Here is a 20,237-nt window from a genome sequence, read left to right as displayed (position 1 = left end):
ATAGTGAGAAATTTCTCGGTGAGCCCCGAGTCTTTGAAGGCCTCAGTGGCCCCCAAACCCAATTTTATTAAATTTTTTGTGCAGGAAATTAATAATCTAAATTAATCTGAACATTTATTTTTTACAATTTATACTTTCACTGCAATGTAAAAAAAGCAATAAAAGCACCAATAAAAATAAATTAAAGTACAAATTTTATTAAAACACATTTGACTTTGAAGTAAATAAATTTTTTGCCTGTGGCACTTTGGATAGAGTTGGGGTCATTATCACAGTTTTTCTCGGCTATGTTCTTGATGTTCCAGTCCGACAACACCGATTGTTGCGAAAAGTTATCAGAAAGGTTTTAACCATTTACAATTTTATATGCAACAATTCTGGAAGAATTCTGCAAAATATCAGGGTTGAGAAGTAACGCCGTTATCATTTTCATTATTTTTTCTTGATAACGATTATTACTTTTTTTTGTATATAATTGTAACGTCGACATTACATTTTCTTTGTAATGATAACGAATTTAGTTGTTACTTAAATTTAATTGTTATATTTTAACTTTTTACCCAGCGAGAAATGATAATGGAATCAATATCGAATCGACATCAAAATGTCTTTGATGTCGAATCGATGTCGAAATCATCATTTTGATGTCAATTCGACGTCAATTCCATTATCATTTTTTGCTGAGTATTACATCTATTCAATAGATTGTGCATTAATTGCGTGATTGGATAAAAATATTTCGATACAGTCCTATACATCAGAACGTTGAAATAACATTACTGAGATACGAGGTATGTTCAAAAAGTATCGCGAATTTTGTGTTTTTTCAAAAATTATTTATTTATTCATGAATATCTATTTTGTCCCCTTCAAAGTAATCCCCATGAGATATTATACACTTGTGCCAACGGTTTTTCCAATCTTCGAAGCACTTCAAAAAATCATTTTTTTTTATCTTGTTCAGCTCCTCCTTCGATGCCGTCTTTATCTCGTCAAGCGTAGCGTAACGTCGTCCTTTCATGGGCCTCTTCAGTTTAGGGAACAAGAAAAAGTCACAGGGGGCCAGATCTGGGGAATACGGTGGCTGCGGCATCATTAGTGTGTTGTTTTTGGCCAAAAAGTCGCGCACAAGCAACGATGTGTGAGCAGGGGCGTTATCGTGGTGCAAAAGCCAATTTTTGTTCTTCCACAAATCCGGGCGTTTCTGGCGGATTGCTTCGCGCAAATTGCGCATAACTTGCAGGTAATATTCCTTATTGACCGTTCTACCCTGTGGCAAGAACTCATGATGCACCACGCCCCTGCAATCGAAGAAAACTGTCAGCAAAACTTTCACATTCGACCGAACTTGGCGCGCTTTTTTCGGTCTTGGTTCGTGCGGCAGCTTCCATTGAGATGATTGAGCTTTGGTTTCCACGTCATAACCATAAACCCACGATTCGTCACCAGTTATGACCCTCTGGAGCAAATTTGGGTCGTCGCGGACAGAGTCCAACATCTCATTAGCAATGTTCATGCGATGCTGTTTTTGGTCGCAATTGAGCAATTTTGGTACGAATTTCGCGGCGACCCGTCTCATGCCCAAATCATTGATAAAAATCGAATGGCACGAGCCAATCGATATGTTTAGGTCCTCAGCAACTTCTCTAACGGTGATTCGACGATTGGCCAATACCATTTTCTCCACTTCATTAATTTTTTCGTCTGTTGTTGAAGTGCTCGGGCGTCCGGCACACTCTTCGTCGTTCACATCTTCTCGGCCTTCTGAGAACATTTTGTACCACCGATAAACGTTGCTTCGGTTCAAGGTAGCTTCTCCGTATGCTACAGTCAACATTCGGAATGCATCCGCGCACTTAATTTCGTTTTTCACACAAAATTTGATACAGGTTCTTTGATCCATTTTTTTGAATAGGTAAAAATCGAAGACGATCCAAAACACGTGCAAGCAAAGCAGCTGTCAACAATTAAGTGAACATTCAAAATGGCCGAGCTTGTCGGCATAAGTGAGAGACATGAGTACCAACATAACGCCACAAAAAGATCGAAATTCGAATATACGTAACCCGCGAAAATTCAAAATTCGCGATACTTTTTGAACACACCTCGTATGTACAAGATTAGATAACAATACAAATTGTTATTTACATGTAAAAATATAAAATTTTATGTGAAACAGCGTTCAACGTCATGTTTAAAAAAAATAAGAGCGAGTATTCGTCTCGAGGTTACAACATGGAGCTCATAAAAATCTCACTGGAGTATGAACTGAGAAGTCGGCCGCAGTGGCGCCTAGATATAACGCCTGTGACCGCACTTACGAGAAGATCTTCCGCGGCGTAGCCACCTAGCGGTGGCAGCAGATCTTTCTGCTGCTGATTAAGCAGAATCTGTACAATATCTGCACAAGATCTGCGCGTCATTTCTGTTGTAAGAAACTTGCAGAAATCTGCAGATCATATTCGTGCAATATCTGTACAAGATCTGCGCGCTATTTCTGTTGTAAGAAACTTACAGAAATCTGCAGATCATATTTGTGCAATATTTGCACAAGATCTGCGCGCTACTTCTGTTAAAAGAATCTTATGTTATTCTGCTGAAGAACTTTGCTAGACTGCTTACAGACTGCAGTTGCGGGAAGAATCTGCTTCAAGATAGCTCAATATCTGTACTAAGTTTCTGCAAGCAGTTCATATACAAGTACAGTGCACGAATATTGAAGCAATCTGCTAGCAATCTGCCAGCATAGCTCTTTTGGAAATAATCTTCTACACATCTGACTCAATTCTACTGCAATTAACTGCACGCAGATTCTGTCCTGCAGAAAATGCCAGAAAATGCTACTAGGGTATTTTAATTGTAATTATTTTTATATTGTTAAAAAATTAGATAAAATAAAAACACAAGATTAAAAAGATTGTGCCAGTCACAGCATTTTTTTTTATTGTTAGCCATGCTTCAAAATGAAATACACTCATCAACAAAAAATAGGAAACACTTTCCAGATACCAAAAATTAGGCTATTTTCAAATGGCTGTAACTCAGCAAAAAATAATCGCAGATAAGAAATGAATAAAGCATTTTAAAGCTTAAAGTTTCAACTTTAACGCTGAATTGACAGATTTTTAAAATTCTTTTAACTTCCTTGTCTTATGCAGTAAAAAAGCATACCTTGTTTCGTTTCTTAAAATTTCGTATTTTTGACACTTTGTAGCTCGACAAAAAAATTTTTGTCAAATAATTTAAACAAAAATTATCTTCATAAATTACAAAATTTTGCCTACAGAATGCTTTTTTTAAAACTTCTCCATAATTTTTTTTAACTGAGTTACACAACTTTGAAACCCAACCTGCATTTTTTACAAATAATATCCGTACTCTGTGAAAAATTTCCCCCACTTTACAAACTGACTATTAAATATAATTAACAATAACTAACCCCCTGCCCCCTCATTAAATGACTGAATATGTAAGTATTGATTTTTTAAATCAATGTATAATAGAATTAACTATCTATTTTTAATGACCCAACTCCATAATAAAGAATTAGTTAATCTTTTATAACCTTAAAATATCAATTTAAAATAGTTTAATTACTTAAATATTCTTTAATACTTCAAATAATACCCTTACTTTGACTAATAATAATTATTTTTACTATTATTCTTCTAATTATTTGTACCACCTATCTTTACTTCCTCTACCTTCCTATCTTATCCTTTAATAAACCCAAATTATCGTAGACAAAAAATGAAAAAAAGCATTTTAAAGCTCGAAGATTCAGCTTTAATATGCTATTAATGGTTTTCAAAAATTTTCTCAATTTCTCAGTGTTATGTCTCAAAAAAGATACACTGTTTTTTCCTTAAAATTATGTATTTTTGACAGCTTGTAGCTCAATAAAAAATTTTTTTCTTGAGAAATACAATGCAAATGCCATAAAGTATGATATTTTCTCTACAAAATGCTTTTTTAAAAATTTTCCTACAATTTTTTTTGACCGAGTTACAAGACTTCGAAGAAACACATTTTTTACATTTTTTTGAAAACTTACGCTTACCACTGACATTAGTATTACCCAAAGTGCACTATGTGGAGGTTGCTGGTCGGATTTTTGCACATTGTGTGTGTGCATGTGTGTGTATGTGCGCGCGCACGCGCGTGTGTGTGTATATGTGTGTTCGTCACTTCTGCAGTATTTAATATTTTGGATGCAAGTTACACATTACTAATTGCAAGTGTTTATCCTACACTCACTCACACACAAACACACACACAGCAGGGAGGGTTTAGAGTCATTAAATACTGCAGAAGTGACAAACTGCAAGGTCCTTATCTCTGTGACACACGCACACGCACCCGCACACGCACCCCCATCCAGATACACATGCACGCACGCACGCACGCATTTTAAAAATCTGTCAATTCAGCGTTAAAGTTGAAAGTTCAAGCTTCAAGATGTTTTTTTCATTTTTTATCTGCGATGATTTTTCGCTGAGCTACAGCCATTTGAAAATAGCTTAATTTTTGGTGTCTGGAAAGTGTCCCCTATTTTTGTTGACGAGTGTAGTATCGGTAATATGGAACATTGCTTGTCAAAACTATAATAATATTTGGTATCAGTAAGTTGGGGCGTCACCTCACTACAATTTGCAAATACTCGTACACCAATATTTGAATAAAGTTTTCTCAAATAGGTGGATAGGAAGAAAAGGTTACATTGAATGGCCAGCACAATTACCCGATCTAATCCACTCGACTAAATCCACTCGACTATTTTTTGTGGGAATATTTTAAGGTAGAATTTATAATATGAAACCTCAAAATCTTGATGATTTGCGTCAACGAATAACAAACAAAATTAGAGCAATATATAATGAAATTTGTAGGAATATAATTTTAATTTTCTCTGATCATCTAGCATATTGTTAGATTATACAGGGACATTAATTTGAGAATTTGCTGTAATCGTTGTTCTTTTAAATCAGAAATTGTAATATTCGCATCACGTGCAGGGGCTCCGCGCATTGGAGTAGGAAAATGACACTTCAGACAGCCATTGTTAAGGCAAAAGCTCAGGTCTGGAGTGAGCTTTTGGGAACACTGGACAGGGATCCTTGAGGGCATCCGTACTATATAGTCAGAAATAAGCTTTGGCCGGGGGCGCCCTCAACAGCAGAGAAGCGGATCCCGATAGCACACGGGACCGATGGCACACCACTCACAGCGGCCGCTGCCTAGAGTTTTTTCGTTGGTTGGGTTAGATAAGTCAAGATGGTTGGTGGGCTATCGCACCATGCGCTATCGGATTCCGTCCACAGCAGAGATTTTGGAACCGGGGTTTCTCAGAGAAATCGTCACTGCTCTCTTTCCGGAGGATGCAGAGAAGATGGGTCACTCTTGAGAGAACCCAACCTTGGTGAAAACAAGAGTGGGATGGACCATATATCTTGAGGTCTCCGACGAGGAGCTGGCCAAGACAGTGAAAAGAATGAAGAGGAAGAACACTGTCCCTAGAGATAAGGACCGGACAGAATCCTTGGGAGGGTCTGGGCGATGGCTTTGAGCGTTTTGGAGAATCGCCTGAGACGTCTGTCCTTTGACCGTTGTCTTCAGATGGGGCGGTTCCCTGCTCCCTGGAAAGAGGCCAATCTCGTATTGATTCCCAAGGAGGATAGGCCCGCGGAGAAGACCTTGGCTTACCGGCTTATTTACCTGTTAGATGAGACGGAAAAACTGTTTACGAGGGTTGTTGCTAGCCGCCTTATGAAGCACATGTCCTCAGTGGGCCCCGATATGGAATTTTGCCAGTTTGGTTTTTGGCCGGGGAGGTCAACCGTTCGAGCGATCCGGCGACTGAGGTTTCTGGTTGAGAGAGCGGTCTCGCGAGGCAGGGTTGTGTTGGCTGTGAGTTCGGATATATCCAATGCCTTCAATACCCTGGGGAAGAATCAGGGAAGGGCTTCGGAAGAAGGGCATTTCATAGTACCTCAAGGAAGGTGATTGGGGCATACCTCGGGAAGCGTGTGATAACATGTAGAGACAGAGATGATTGAGACAATTATGCGCAGGAAAGTCAGTAGGGGGAGGAGGGTCCGCAAGGGTCGGTTCTAGGACCACTCCTGTGGAACGTAGGATACGACCTAGTCCTGAGACAGCCCTTTCCCGCTGGGGTGTTGTTGGTGTATTACGCCAACGACACTTTGGTGGTCATCTCTGGCGACGGCTGGAGGGAAGTCAGGCGTACCGCTGCCACGGGGCTGGCTTTCGTCCTTAGAAGAATTTGTCTCCTGGGCTTAAGTGTGGTTCTTAACAAAACGGAGGCGCTATGGCTTGGGGGAGGGGAATCCAGAGAAAGGGGACCTAGATAGTTCCATATAGCGATTCATGGTTCGGATAGAGGTGAAGTCCCAAATGAAATATCTGGGACTGATCCTAGACTCAAAATGGAGCTTTCGGCCTCATTTTAAAAGGGTGGCTGCTAGGCTGAGTGTCGCAGTAAGCAGTTTTGATCGCATAATGCCAAATCTGGAAGGCTCATGCGATAGAGGTTTGTCACTTTTTTATGGGTGTGGTGCGATCCATAGCACTATACGGAGCACTGGTGTGGCATGGCTTTCTGGTGGCCAATAAGCGTAACATAAGTCATAAGTCTCCTTTACAGGGAACAACGCAAAATGGCCATCAGGGTGGTTCGTGCATATTGCACTGTATCTTGGAAGGCGGCGTATGTACTGGTAGAATCGGCTCCATGGGTCTACATGGCGGGTTCTCTGTTGGACATGTATGAATGGAAGGAGGGGCTTATCCGTGAGGACATGCTGGTCACCGAAAAGATGGTGGAAGCGAGAAGAGCGTTAAACAAGCAAGAGATACTGCGGCACTGGAAAGATGGGCATTCCATATACCAGGGCTGGGCTCAGGACTTTTCTTCTCAGTATGATTTGCTCTATCAACTCACGAGAGCATAAGTGATTATTTTGGGACACTATATATATAGAAGAGACCGAGGCTATTCGTTAGACCTTTTTTTCTTTTGTGTCTCCTGAGTCCTATATTCATTAAAAAAAAAAAAAAAAAAAGAAACATGGAACGGTTTGATAGGTTGAATCTTCCCCTTCACAATGCCGGTATAGATAGAACATGGAAGTGTACTTGCTTTGAAGCACATATAAAAATGTCGATTAATGCCAAAAATTACGAATAGCTCCAAGCCCGGGGTAATTCGTAACTAGTTCGGGTATATCCCGAAATTTATGTTTCAAGTTGAAAGACTGTATAAAAGCTGTTATTAAGACTTTCATTTATTTAAAAAAAATATAGGTATACAAAGAACAAATGCAAACATACACGTTCGCATGTCTTTTTATGTCATCTGTGTGAAAGATTTCCTAACTTCACACGTGTCAATCTTTAACGCTTTATAACTTTTTACCTAAGAGCGTCGATTTTATATTCATATTCATGTTCTATGTACTGAAATACACAATATTATCAAGTTTGAACTATGGTACGCTACCAGCGTATTTATCACTCAGGGACGCTCCTGATGCAGAGCGCCGTGATTGCCGGCTCGAGCGGCGGGCGGTAGTGGGGGGGTAGTGGGCATCGCTTCGAGAATCGGCTCGAAATGAGCAACTAACTTTGAACACTGATGTAGAACATATAAAACGGTCTTACGAAGGTGCAGATTTCAGATTTTTCTAGGTCCCCTATTTTAGTTATAACTAACCAAATATTAAACTCTTTTACAATTTTCTCATTTTTGAAAACCTGTAGAAAAAACAAGGCATAAAACACTTCAAAGTTGTTATTTTTGTACTTATCTGATACCTCACCATTCATATAAAAACAATTAAGATTTTTTGTTCTCTACGTGATAAAATTTTGGCTTAAACATGAAAAAAATATTGTATCTCGAAAAGAATGCAAAATAATATATCATGAAATAACATAAAAACTATTAACTTTAGGGAGAAAGTTGCAATGACCTAAAGAAATGAGCATTTTAAGTAGAAGAAAACGGCTTTTGATTCATTCAAATCGGACAAATAGAATAAGAATTATAGTAATTAAAATAAAGACTTGAAAATTAAAAAGTCGAATGCCGCCGACTTAAAATGGCCGCCACAGTAAAATGTAAGGTTAAAAATTTTTTAAAAATTTGTTTTAAACTCTCAAAACATAGATAAATAAGTAATTACAGTATCCATTTAAAAAAAATGTGAAGCGACTAATTGTAAACTAGTTGGAATGACGTGCAATGACTCTTTTACAACTATTAAAAAAATGTTGAAATCTTATTGACTGTGAGTTTTATTGATTAAACAATAATTTACACACATACGATTTATAATACGTACGTACGGTTTATGAAATAGTAATTCATTAAATATTACCACATCAATATCGTATGCATACATATATTAATAAATTTTTGTATACAGTTTTCATATAGGTGTGTAATTGTAAGTTTAATTCTAAAAGCTCAATGTTGTTTCTTCGTGTAATGTTTCTACAGTCTGGAGACTCTAATTTTGTAAGTATAGACTGTAGAGCTTTTATATCAAGCAAATATTGTCACAACTTGACAATTCTGGATGCCATATTCTAAGAAATAACAAAAAAGATTTTAATTAAAAAATTTTTTTTTCTTCTTTGGATAAGATCAATATCTATTAGTATATAATAAGATTAGTAAATAGATTTTTTTAAACCCTACAACTTTTGTCTGAAAAATTTTTTATAAAATGCTTAGTTTCCGAAATATTAACAGGCACTTTCGGAACACTTTGTACATTCATGCGTGTACCATACACACACGTGCGCGCAAATAGAGGGATAGAATAAGAAAATGATAAAGATAAAGAAAAGGTGAAAAGGTAAGAGTGTAATGTATTCTCGAGTTTTTGTTCAGATTTCGACGAAAAATTGCTACATTGAATGCGATATGCAATACTTTCTCATCAATACATTTTGAAATTAACGCGTTTGCAAATAATTCAGCGCGTCAAAAAATATAAGAAAATATTGTTTTGAAAAGGTTCTATTATTTAGACATAAATTAAGTGGTTTTACTGGCCCACTTTTTATAATGACATTTTTACTATTAACTTGAAAACCAAATCTTTGGTGACCACAAATTGGTACATTTATCTTAATATTTTAGTGCACTTTATTAAAAGAATATAATGAAGCAATTTTAAGTTTTGTTCTAAATTCTATATCAAACCTATAAAATATTGAAACATTTATGAAAACGATTGTCTATTGCGTACATAAATTTTTGAATTATTTATAAAATTTAGAAAAGTTTTGGAAATCGATAAATGATTATGCATGAGAGTTAGTATGCGTTGATACAAAATTGATCGCGCAAGAGATGTAAATAAAGTTAAAATAGGTGATCGATTTGAAATCGAACTATCAATGATTTAAAATTTTCGAACTATTCGAATTCGAACTATTCACACACCTCTAGTATTTATTTATCATTGTTTTGAAATGAAAAAATATATATTATCTAAATCTTGTAGAACACAAATATAAAAAGCGATTTTATGACATCGCTAATCATTTTACCTGAGTTCTTTCAGGGTTGTGTCAATGCTAACTTGATTCGAGCAATATGCCACGTATATGGCCTGACATTTTTCGGCGTGCTTCAGCAAGACTTCCGATAAGCCAGGTAACATCGGATCTTCTCTCCACACGGCTTCCAATTCAGCTAGGAACGTTTTCGATGCCGACAATACGCTCGGAACTCCACCGAACAATTTCTTTCTCTCAATTGGGGTTAATATCTCATTCATTAGTATATGATTATTGAGGAACTCGTTCTCTAGGACTCGAAGAGAATTTAAATATGATGCTTCGGAAGTCAAGATTTCAAACTTCGCTTCTTGAATCTTCTTCTCTTCTGGTGTTAATTTTTCTAATATTGAATATTTTGTTAATTTTTTGTAACCAACAAATTAATAATAATAATTAATGCTAGGTCAATAATAGTAAAACAAATGTACGTTTCCATACAGTTTCCATATAAATGTTGACAATTATGCACAAAGGACAATGTGCCGATAACCTTAATCTTGATATGTTTTAGATGCAAGGGTATTGATTAACTTTTTTTTATTAATCAGCGGTCTTGTATAGCTTTCGAGATATACTAACATAAAGCTCATATTCAAAATTTTATTATTTTCATTATATGACACCTTATATATGATGAGCAGTGTACTAATTCACACGAGTTTACAACTTCCTACACATAGCGAGGTCCACCCCCCCCCCCTTACTTACAAAGTGAAATGAGGTCTACAATTGTTCTGTTCTATATAAGTGCGATTTTCTATGCAAAGTGAGGTCCACTCTAAGGTCATCGGCGCGATATCTCTTAATATGCATAAATTACCTAAATATTTATAGAATTTTAGGTAAATATGCCGATGGGGGGAGGCAGACCTGATAACCTTGATCTTGGTTTATGTTGTCAGGGCCATGGCCCTGAGTAACCTCCAATAAATTTCAGCTGTCGTCCTTCATTAAAAAGTTATAATTATAAAAAGTTTGTGAAAATTAAAAATAATAACTACACATATACTTACATATACACATAAAAATATGTGTACAGAGAACAGGGGCTCCGTTCCCCGCCCACGCGTTTTCTGTACCACACGTGAAAATGTGTGTGTGTGTGTGTGTGTGTATTTTTCTTAACCCAACCTAATCCCATTTTAATTACAATTTGGCAATAATTTCAAATCTAATATCGCTACGTGGTAAATTTATCATATCACGCATGGGATTGAGAAAGCTATAAAGCATATAAATGGATAAATATGTTACACACACACACACACACACACACACACACACACACACACACACACGCGCGCACGCACGCACGCACGCACGCGCACACGCACACACACGCAACGCACACGCACACAAATTTTCACATGTAGTACAGAAAACGCGGAGCCCCTCCTCCGCCCACGCATTTTCTGTATCCATATGAAACAATAGTTACAATAATATAGACCCTCGTCCCGCGTGGAAAGTCGAAAATTCATTGTAATTTTCACAAACTTTTTATAATTGTAACTTTTTATCAAAGGGCGAGCGACGACTAAACTTGTTGGAGGTTAGGAACATGATCTTGACAACATATGTCAAGGTCAAGGTCATTGGAGCTGCCTCCCCTCGTCGGCATATTTACCGAATTTTAATCTTTATTCCTCAATCTCATTAATTAGTGAAGATTTTTGCCTATTTCTAAAATTTGTAAAATTTTGTAAAAGAACTTATATTTATCTTACTCTTATTGATCTAATATTATTAATTGGTTTGTAATATGCGAATTATTTCTCATATTATTTAATTGTTATTAACCCTTATTGGCCATCGTGGAATTATTCGCGTCCGAGTATTTTCCGCGTCGCGTACACCGGTACAGTATAGAGACCCTCTAATAAGAGAGGGTTTCTAGTACAGTATGTGCTACACGCGCCTGTGTCCCACCTAGAAAAAAACTTTGTTGATAGGAGAATATGGCGCCGCAATGGCGCTTGTTACTCGTTATTTCAATAGCTTTGCCGGTGTCAAAAATTTACAGTGCACAACTGACTTCAGTTTGGCGGGTGGACGTGCTAAAGTTGCAAAATTAACATTAAATTATGAATCCAAACTAATGAAACATTTTTTTACAAAAATATGATCCTTTAACTTTAATTCCTTTTTTAAATCAATTCTCTATGATAATTTTTAAGAAAGTTATGATTTTTAAAAAAAATTACCCTTGTCGTAATTTTTTTATATACATATTTCAAAATTACATAGTTTTATCAACTATTATTGCCATTTAATTTTTTAATTGCTTACTTGTAGAAGGTTAAAATTACGGTTGAAAACTATCTCATTATGGTATACTCTTTAATTAAAACGTAAAACTCCACCCTACACAGCACAAAATATTTTAAAAATATTTTGTATAAAAAGTAGAACATTTTTAAAATATATAAAAAGTATTTTTAAAATATTTCTATATCCGCTAGATCCTATCAAAAATATTTCCAAAAGTATTCTGAAAATAATTAGCAGAAACCTTTTCAAAATATTGTTTAAAATATTTCTCATAATATTTTTTGAGTGGTATAAAAAATATTTTTGAAAATATTTTTAACAAATTTTTAAAATGTTTTTAGAAATGTTACTATTTTCATTTTTTAAAACCTTTTCAAAGTATTGTTAAAACCTTTTTAAAATATTTTTCATAATATTTTTTGGAAATATTTCATAATATTTTGTGCTATATGAGACGCGAGTGACCCTGCAATAGCGAGAGAGGTACAACAAATTATGATGGCGAGTAAGTGTTAAAAATACTTGTGTAATTAAATATAGTATTTAACTTACGTAAGAGGCCACTGTGTATCACTTGTGGAGTATGACACCAGAGCATTCTTTGTCCTGCTCTGGTAAGATCTGCTGTGGTTGGTTCCGTTTTCTGCAACATATCTTCTACCTGCAAATGGAAAATTATATAGCAATATTATAAGCTAGGTAACATGTTCAATTCTATAAATCATAAAATAAAGAGATAATTGGCCGTAATCTTTAAAATAATTTTTTACAAATTAAAAAATTAAAAAAATATTTTAATAAAAGGAAATAAAAGTAGAATAAAAGAAATTTTTGAATAGTTCAATTTCTATATTATACAACATAAAGAAAGTAGGATCAATAAGAATTTCTCATTACATTGTCTCGAAATCCACTGTTGGTACTAAAAATTTATAGTATACATGAATTATAAGTTTTTAATACTGGTAGCATGTATCGAAATGTAGCCATTGTATAAAGAATGTATTAACATATGTCGTTTAGAATAAAAATTATTAATAAAAATATTAGTTTTTAAATTGCATTTTCTTGAAAGCAATCCTGAAACTGTTTAGTAAAGATAATTTGGAAAAGTTTTTTGTGGAAATAGCTTATATTTAAATTTTAAGTATAATTAATGTTGCGTTTGCGAAGCGTGTTATTAGCGCTATAGCGCCATTTTATTTTAACTTTAAATCTAATGATTGATAAAGATAGAAAAACAGAATAGCATTAATATAAATAATGTGTTCTCCGAACGCAGCCTAAATGTAAGATAATCTCTTACCTCTTCATAACCTTCAGAATCTGATTCAAAGGCAACACGAGCTACTGCAGCCGCATAAAACTGATAGAGAGGCTCTTGATCGGTAAGTACACTGTAATGATCTAAAAATAATATTCTATCAATGCGACTGTGTGATTCCCATACGTGAGCGACAATATGTTAAGCATCAACAAGCACGCATCGTAAATTTTGGCATTTATTAATTAGGAGGAAGTACATTAAAGTCCCATGGAAGTATACAAATATAAGCGTGATTTCGCGTCGGTGCATTGAGTGGCATTCTTTCTATTCCAAAAACCGCGGAGTAAAAACTCGATATTTGATATATGCAAATTTAATTTCTGCCTGGTAAAATCAGGTCACCTTCGCGGATGCGCTAACAAAACTCGTTTTTCTTTGCGATTTGTAATTTGTAATTTTTTATTTATTGAAAGAATTTTAGTTTTATAGATGGTTTTGGGCTATTCACGTCCAGTCATCACTCATGTATAATTTTGTAGATAATAATTGTAGGTTTACAGAAAATATAGATTTAGATCCTTAAATTTCCGCTGAAAGTAGTTCTGACCTTCTAAAGGTGTCATTTTATTTATTCGACGGCTCATCATCAGAGCTGTTTAATACGACAAATATTACGTTCTGCTATAATGTAGATTTGGTATCGTGTTTTATTAACATATCTACTATATTCGAGCTTTGAGAAATATTACATATGCATGTTCCATTTTAACTTTTGCATCAAAATATCTCGTAAAGTATAAAAGAAAATGTGGAAAAATGTTTCTAACAAAAGTTGTAGAATTTGAAGGGGAACACAAGAAGGTACCATTGGTTGACCTTGAATGGCGCCGCCAAGGTCACATCGATGTTTTTAAATCGAACATCCCATTCTTAATTCCAGAATCTAATATTTGCCATATTGATCAGCTCTGATGATGAAGCGTCGAACAAATAAAATGACATCATTAGGAGGTCAGAATTACTTTGGGCAGGGATTTGAGGATCTAAATCTATATTTTCTGTAATGCTACCATTATTATCTACAAAATTATATACGATTGATGACTGGATAGTCGAAAATGGACAAACTTCTTCATATCAAATTATTTATAGACTAGGACACTATTCTACGCTCTTAAAATCTTACACAATTATACTAACTCTATAATACTTTTGATCTTAAAGGAAAATAGTAGTTTTTGAAAAAATTAAAAATCGCAGTTTTTTAGATTTTTTAAGAAAAAAGTAATAAAACAAATGAAAGAAGGCTTTCTTTAATAAATATGATGTATAGTATAGTCAGTCAATAAAAGGTTGCAATAAGTTGCAATACTTTTTTTCGGAACGCAGAAAAATTTTGATAATGCAAATCATCATCTCTGGATGCATATAAAGAGCGGTTAGGATAGTTGTCAAAATAATATAGACGTAAATTATAAATTATACAATGTGAAACGAAGAAATGTATTCCGAAAATTATCGAAAAAAGTGTTCTAATCTTTTGATGACAGACTATACATTCATACGAATATAGAGAGGCGTGGAGACTGGATATTAATTGCTTACAAGAGTAGCTCTTGACAAGTATATCACAAATTTTAATAAAATTTTATGGGTGTGTAGTATTCATTCACACATTTATTACAGTAAAGCTGTTTGTTGCATTAGGCATTTTCGAAAAAATGACGATTAAATATTTCCAGTATCTACAGGGTGTTAGAAAATATTTACTTATGCTCTCGTGGGTTAATAGAGCAAGTCAAACTGAGAAAAAAAGTTTTTTTCTTTACCATTTTTCCAAATTCATAATAGTTACAAAGATAAAAATTAATAAAGTCAATAAACGAGCACGAACTTTCCCTACCCACCGCACGCAGGGGCCGCCCGTCGGTCGCCAAGTCAGAGACAGCCGCAGCAGACGGTGCGGTGAGACTAGAGACACTATAGTAAACAAAGATGCGCCAACAGTTACTTGATTGTAATATTTCACTGATTCGTTAGAGTTTTTTTGCACGTGATTTAAACTCGTGTAGTTACCTAACAATAAGTTTAATACTAATATAGAAATGTGAAAAAGAAATAAATAAATATTTTTTTATTACATATTGTTTCTATACTTTATTATTTATATATTAAAATTTAAAACTTTGTACAAAAATCATAATATAAAATTTTGTTAACAATATTAAACACACACAGTTGATTCTATTTTTGAGATACAGATACAAATATTTTCAGGGTTTCTACTACAACCTCAGTACTGAATAAACAGTTGTTTCTTTATTATTTTAAATTCTAGTAATGATCATGATGACAGCTCTATATTGATTATTTTTTAAAATTTGTATTCTTGAATTGAATGAAATATTCTGAATTTTTGTTTAAAGTGTCCTTGCTGATAGAAACTCAATGCAAAGTGTTTTATATAAATATACAAAAAAACATTAGAGGATGACTTACTAATCTTTTTCACGAGAGTCAATGTTGACAGTAGTCGCACTATGTGGCTACGCGGGTTTAAATCACGTGCAAAAGCTCTAGCCAATCAGTGAAATATTACGATCACGTGACTGTTAGTGCATCTCTGTTATACTATAGAAAGCATTTGTAGCGATAGTGTCTGAAGCTTTGAAGCATCTAGTAGATCGCAACTAGGGTCTCTAGGTGAGACGGATAAGTCATTTCTGTTTCTTTCTTCAACTCACAAGAGAATAAGTGAATATTTTCTGACATCCTGTATAGTATCATTACAGAGAAGAATGATTGTCAAGTCAGTGGCGTAGCGTGGGGCGTTAGGACGTCGACTGGTACGATTGGGGTCCCAGATTTGATCTCCGAGGATAAGACTTTTTTTATTTAAATCTTATGTTTTTAAATTGTTATATATAATTTAAAAAATTTTTTAAATTATTTAATATAAAATATATTATTTTCTTAAATCAAAAAAATTAAAAAATGCTCTTCTACTATTGGTTAAATTAAAATTTTTCATGAACACAAAAGATATAAAACACAGGAATAAAAGACCTAAAAAATAAAAATAAAAAATATATTTGCAATAAAAATTTACAATATTTTACAATTAGTTTACAGCTTTTAAGGTGATATCGTAAAAACAATTAAAACACAATGGTTCATTGCACCATGCACATAAAATTATTGACATTTTATGTGCACAGTCTTTACATTTTATTTAAGATAATTTGGAAAACAAACTTCATTAACGTTTTTAAAAAGACTTCTTTCATTTGTTATTTGAAATGCAAACCATAGAGGAGAAGGGGGTAATATGGCACCCATTTTTATTTTATTGAATAATTCTGTTTATAATTAATATTTTCTATTGAAACTTGTCAGTTTCAATAGAATTACATTTGTCAGAGTGTTGTTTGACAGATTTTAGACTCAAAGTGATGAAATATTTAGAGGAAAAGAAAGTATTATGGCTACTGTCGACAATATGGCTACTCCTATTATTTCCGTTATTAGGTGACGTATTCTAACAATTACTTATGGAGTTATTCGTTTAGTAGATCGCCGTTTTTTAGTGATGCTAATATGCCAATACATAATGATTGACAATTGTTTTAAGGCATTTTTACTTTTGAGCACTTCTAAACTTCTTCACTTTTAACCTTTAATTACAAACACTTTCTCATTATTCTTAAACTCGAGTGTATTATCACATGAAGGCACATACACTCGAGTGTTCTTTTGTTATTTAACTTTTTATTTGGCCGTATACATTTCGAGTTATGCAAAGTTAAGGAGGTTCTCTAGTTACGGAGTGAGTCAAAGCATCCGTAGTCTTGTGCTTGACTTGCTTAGTAGTTGATTTGGCAACGCTGTGTAAAAGTGATACATATGTATATACAAATGTCTAAACATTTCGAATTATACAAAGTTAAAACAATAACATGAAATTTTGTTAATATGGTTTTTCAAGCGAAATTTTGATATCAAAATATTTCTTCGATAAATCGATTGTCATTCTAAAGAGCGGCGTTTAGTTATTAGAGATATCATTTTATGCTTGTTGTTTAATGTTAAACAGGGATAAAATGATATTTTTAATAAAATTTTTAATGGCACTTCTAAAGCTTCTAAACGCAAGAAAATTCTAAATCAGGAAGATTCTAAACAACGAAAAATTAAAAATATATAATTTTGTAACAACTGTGTTTCTTTTAAACTAAACTAATTTTTGAAAATTATTTTTATGGATAGCCATATTACAACCACCTTTTTTCTCCCACCAATTATGCAGTGCATTAGATTTTTATAAATCACGTCCTAAATAATAAATATTTCATTACTTTGAGTCTAGAATCTGTCAAACAACACTCTGACGAACGTAATCGTTCAAGTTTCAATAGAAAATATTAATTATAAACAAAGTTACTCAATAAAATGAAAATGGGTACCATATTACCTTCTTCTTCTTTATTATTTAGGACGTGATTTATAAAAATCTAATGCATTGTATAATCGTGGAAGAAAAAAAGTGGTTGTAATATGGCTATCTATAAAAATAATTTTAACAAATTAGTTTAATTAAAAAAAAAACACAGTACCTACACAGTTACAAAATTATATATTTTTAATTTTCCATTGTTTAGAATTTTCTCGCGTTCAAAAGCTTTAAAAATACCATTAGAAATTTCATTAAAAATATCATTTTATCCCTGTTTAACATTAAACAACATAAGCATAAAATGATGTTTATAATGTTTCTAAACTCCGATCTTTAGAGTGATAATCGATTTATCGAAGAAATATTTCAATATAAAAATTTTGCTTAAAAAAACATTAACAAAATTCCATGTTATTGTTTTAACTTTGTATAACCCAAAATTATACTCATTATGTACTGGCATATTAGTATCACTAAAAGCAACTGACTATTAAACGAATAACTCCACAAGATATTGTTAGAATATGTCACTTAATAACGGAAGTAATAAGGGTAGCCATATTGTTGACAGTAGCCATAGTACCCTCTTCTCCTCTACATATTTTAATATATTACAAAAGATTGGTGTATTTAATTGATTGTAAACTGAAGAATGTATTTTAATAGTATTTTTAGGATTAGCTATTTTTCTATTGTTTTTAAGGAGATAGGTACAATTTTGTAATTTTTTGATAAAATTCTTAATCTGTCTGTAAAAGTATACGTCGCAAGGTTAGCATAAAGGAGTACACCTTGGCAGAATAATTTTTATTTGATAAGTTGGAAGATCATTGTCATTTTTAAATACTTTATTGTATATTGCTAAACTTGTTTGACCACTTCAAGAATCTATTATTAATAAAAACTTTTTCTTTTTTATATATGGCTGTAATCTTTTTTTTAAGAAGTCTCTATAGATATTTGTAGTTAATCTTCCTGACCTAGAGCATTTGACGATGACATTTCCAAATTTGGCAACAAGAGCATCAACTTGTTTTTGAATTATTGGACCTAATTTGTCTTCAGTTTCTTGTAAACAAAGAAATACTTTTAGTACTAGTTTTTCTGAACAAGTTAATGCGTATTGGGCCGTGTATGAATGAGAAATTTTGTGAAGATTTTTCTTTTTAACAAATACAGATTTTGTGCCTTTCTGTGCTAACATTCGATCAATTATTGATTGACATTGGCAACTACTTTGATCTGTATTAATTATTAAATCTGGGTGAAAATGGTTTAATTCGTTTTCTAAATTTATCTGCATCCAAAACTTCATCCATTTAAAAAAATTTTTTTTTTTAGTAACATACTTAGTAATCCGTCGTTGACGATTATTATTTTTTGTTTAAAATCATTAATCTACGTTTTTCGTGCTTTAAATTTAAATGTTGAGAGTAATTGTTGCACAGCAGCTATCACCTATTGTTGCAATGTTCTTGTTGTGATTTGCTCAAATTTTTCTGTAGCTTCTTTAAATCGATCAAGTGTCTAAGAATTGATGGCAGACAGTTTGTGAAATCGCGTATCATCATCAAATAATACATCTTTTTCTAATCTAAAAAAAAAAAAAAAAATAGAAAAACAATAATTATTTAATCAATAGAATTTAATACATAAAATGTGTTAAAAGCATCGTATACTACTGTGTCTAAAAAGTAAGACAGTTTTCAATTTAAATTGAAATGATGCGCGGGTAAACCGCACATCATAAATATTATTTTTCTAAGTTGGCAGCATTGTGACAGACATCTGTGACAAATTTCATGTCAAAACATTCATTAGTTTTTGCTTTATTTGCTTGGTTTTGTACGACGCTAAAAGTGCATTGAGCGACTTTTACAGTGTCTAATTATAATGAGCAAAGAAATTGCATTATATTTTGTTTGCGGAATGAAATTTCGAGTGCAAAAACGTTCAGGATGTTGCAGAAAGCCTCCAGGGACCATGTTTTGTCGGTAAGGAATGTTTACAAGTGGTATAAACAGTTCAAAAAAGGTCGTGAAAGTGTTAAAGACGAAGAGCGTTCCGGACGACCATCAACTTCTACCGATGAACAACACGTCAAGAAAATCGAAAAACTGTTTGCTAATCGTCGAATGACTGTTAGAGACCTTGCTGTTGGTATTTCAAAAGGATCTGCCAATACCATTTTGAAAGATATTTTGAGCCTGAAACGTGTAAAATCTCGACTAGCGCCAAAAGACCACTGCGGGGAAATTGTTTTAAGACGCTAGAAGAGATACGATGTAAATCGCTACGCGCTATGAAGGAAAGCAACTTTAATTCTTGTTTTGAGGACTGAAAAATACATTGGCATAAGTGTATTGTGTCGGGAGAGGATTACTTTAAAGGCGACAAAATAGGTTTGAAAAAATAAATAAATATTTTTTTAAATAAATAAAAACTGGTCTTACTTTTTAGACACAGTAGTACATATATTTTTAAGAAGCCTTTACGTTTTAAATTAATTGTTATTTTTTTCTAATGATTGTAGTGACCAAGCAGGACGATCTTTCGCCATGGCTACAACTTTAAGTTTGTGATTTAAATCTATTCGTTTGTATTATTTTTCTTTGGAGAATTAATCCACTTTTCCGAAAATAAGGATGAATG

At 33.5% G+C, this 20,237-nt stretch overlaps 1 protein-coding gene across 1 annotated transcript in view; it reads right to left on the bottom strand.

The window, feature by feature from the left end:
• Positions 1-20,237, bottom strand: part of LOC105205641 — an 87,208-nt gene that overhangs the window by 15,304 nt on the left and 51,667 nt on the right. Inside the window, exons 8-10 of the mRNA XM_011175063.3 lie at positions 13,172-13,272; positions 12,418-12,526; positions 9,583-9,934 (exon numbers count right to left, since the gene is read on the bottom strand). Coding sequence (XP_011173365.2) covers positions 9,583-9,934; positions 12,418-12,526; positions 13,172-13,272 — 562 coding nt within the window. The remainder of the gene's footprint in view (positions 1-9,582; positions 9,935-12,417; positions 12,527-13,171; positions 13,273-20,237) is intronic.

This window comes from Solenopsis invicta, chromosome 1 (genome assembly GCF_016802725.1).
Source record: "Solenopsis invicta isolate M01_SB chromosome 1, UNIL_Sinv_3.0, whole genome shotgun sequence".
In the NCBI taxonomy this organism is placed as follows: Eukaryota; Metazoa; Arthropoda; class Insecta; order Hymenoptera; family Formicidae; genus Solenopsis; species Solenopsis invicta.
The sequence above is the reverse complement of the archived record's forward strand: the minus strand, read 5'-3'. Positions and strand labels throughout refer to the sequence as shown.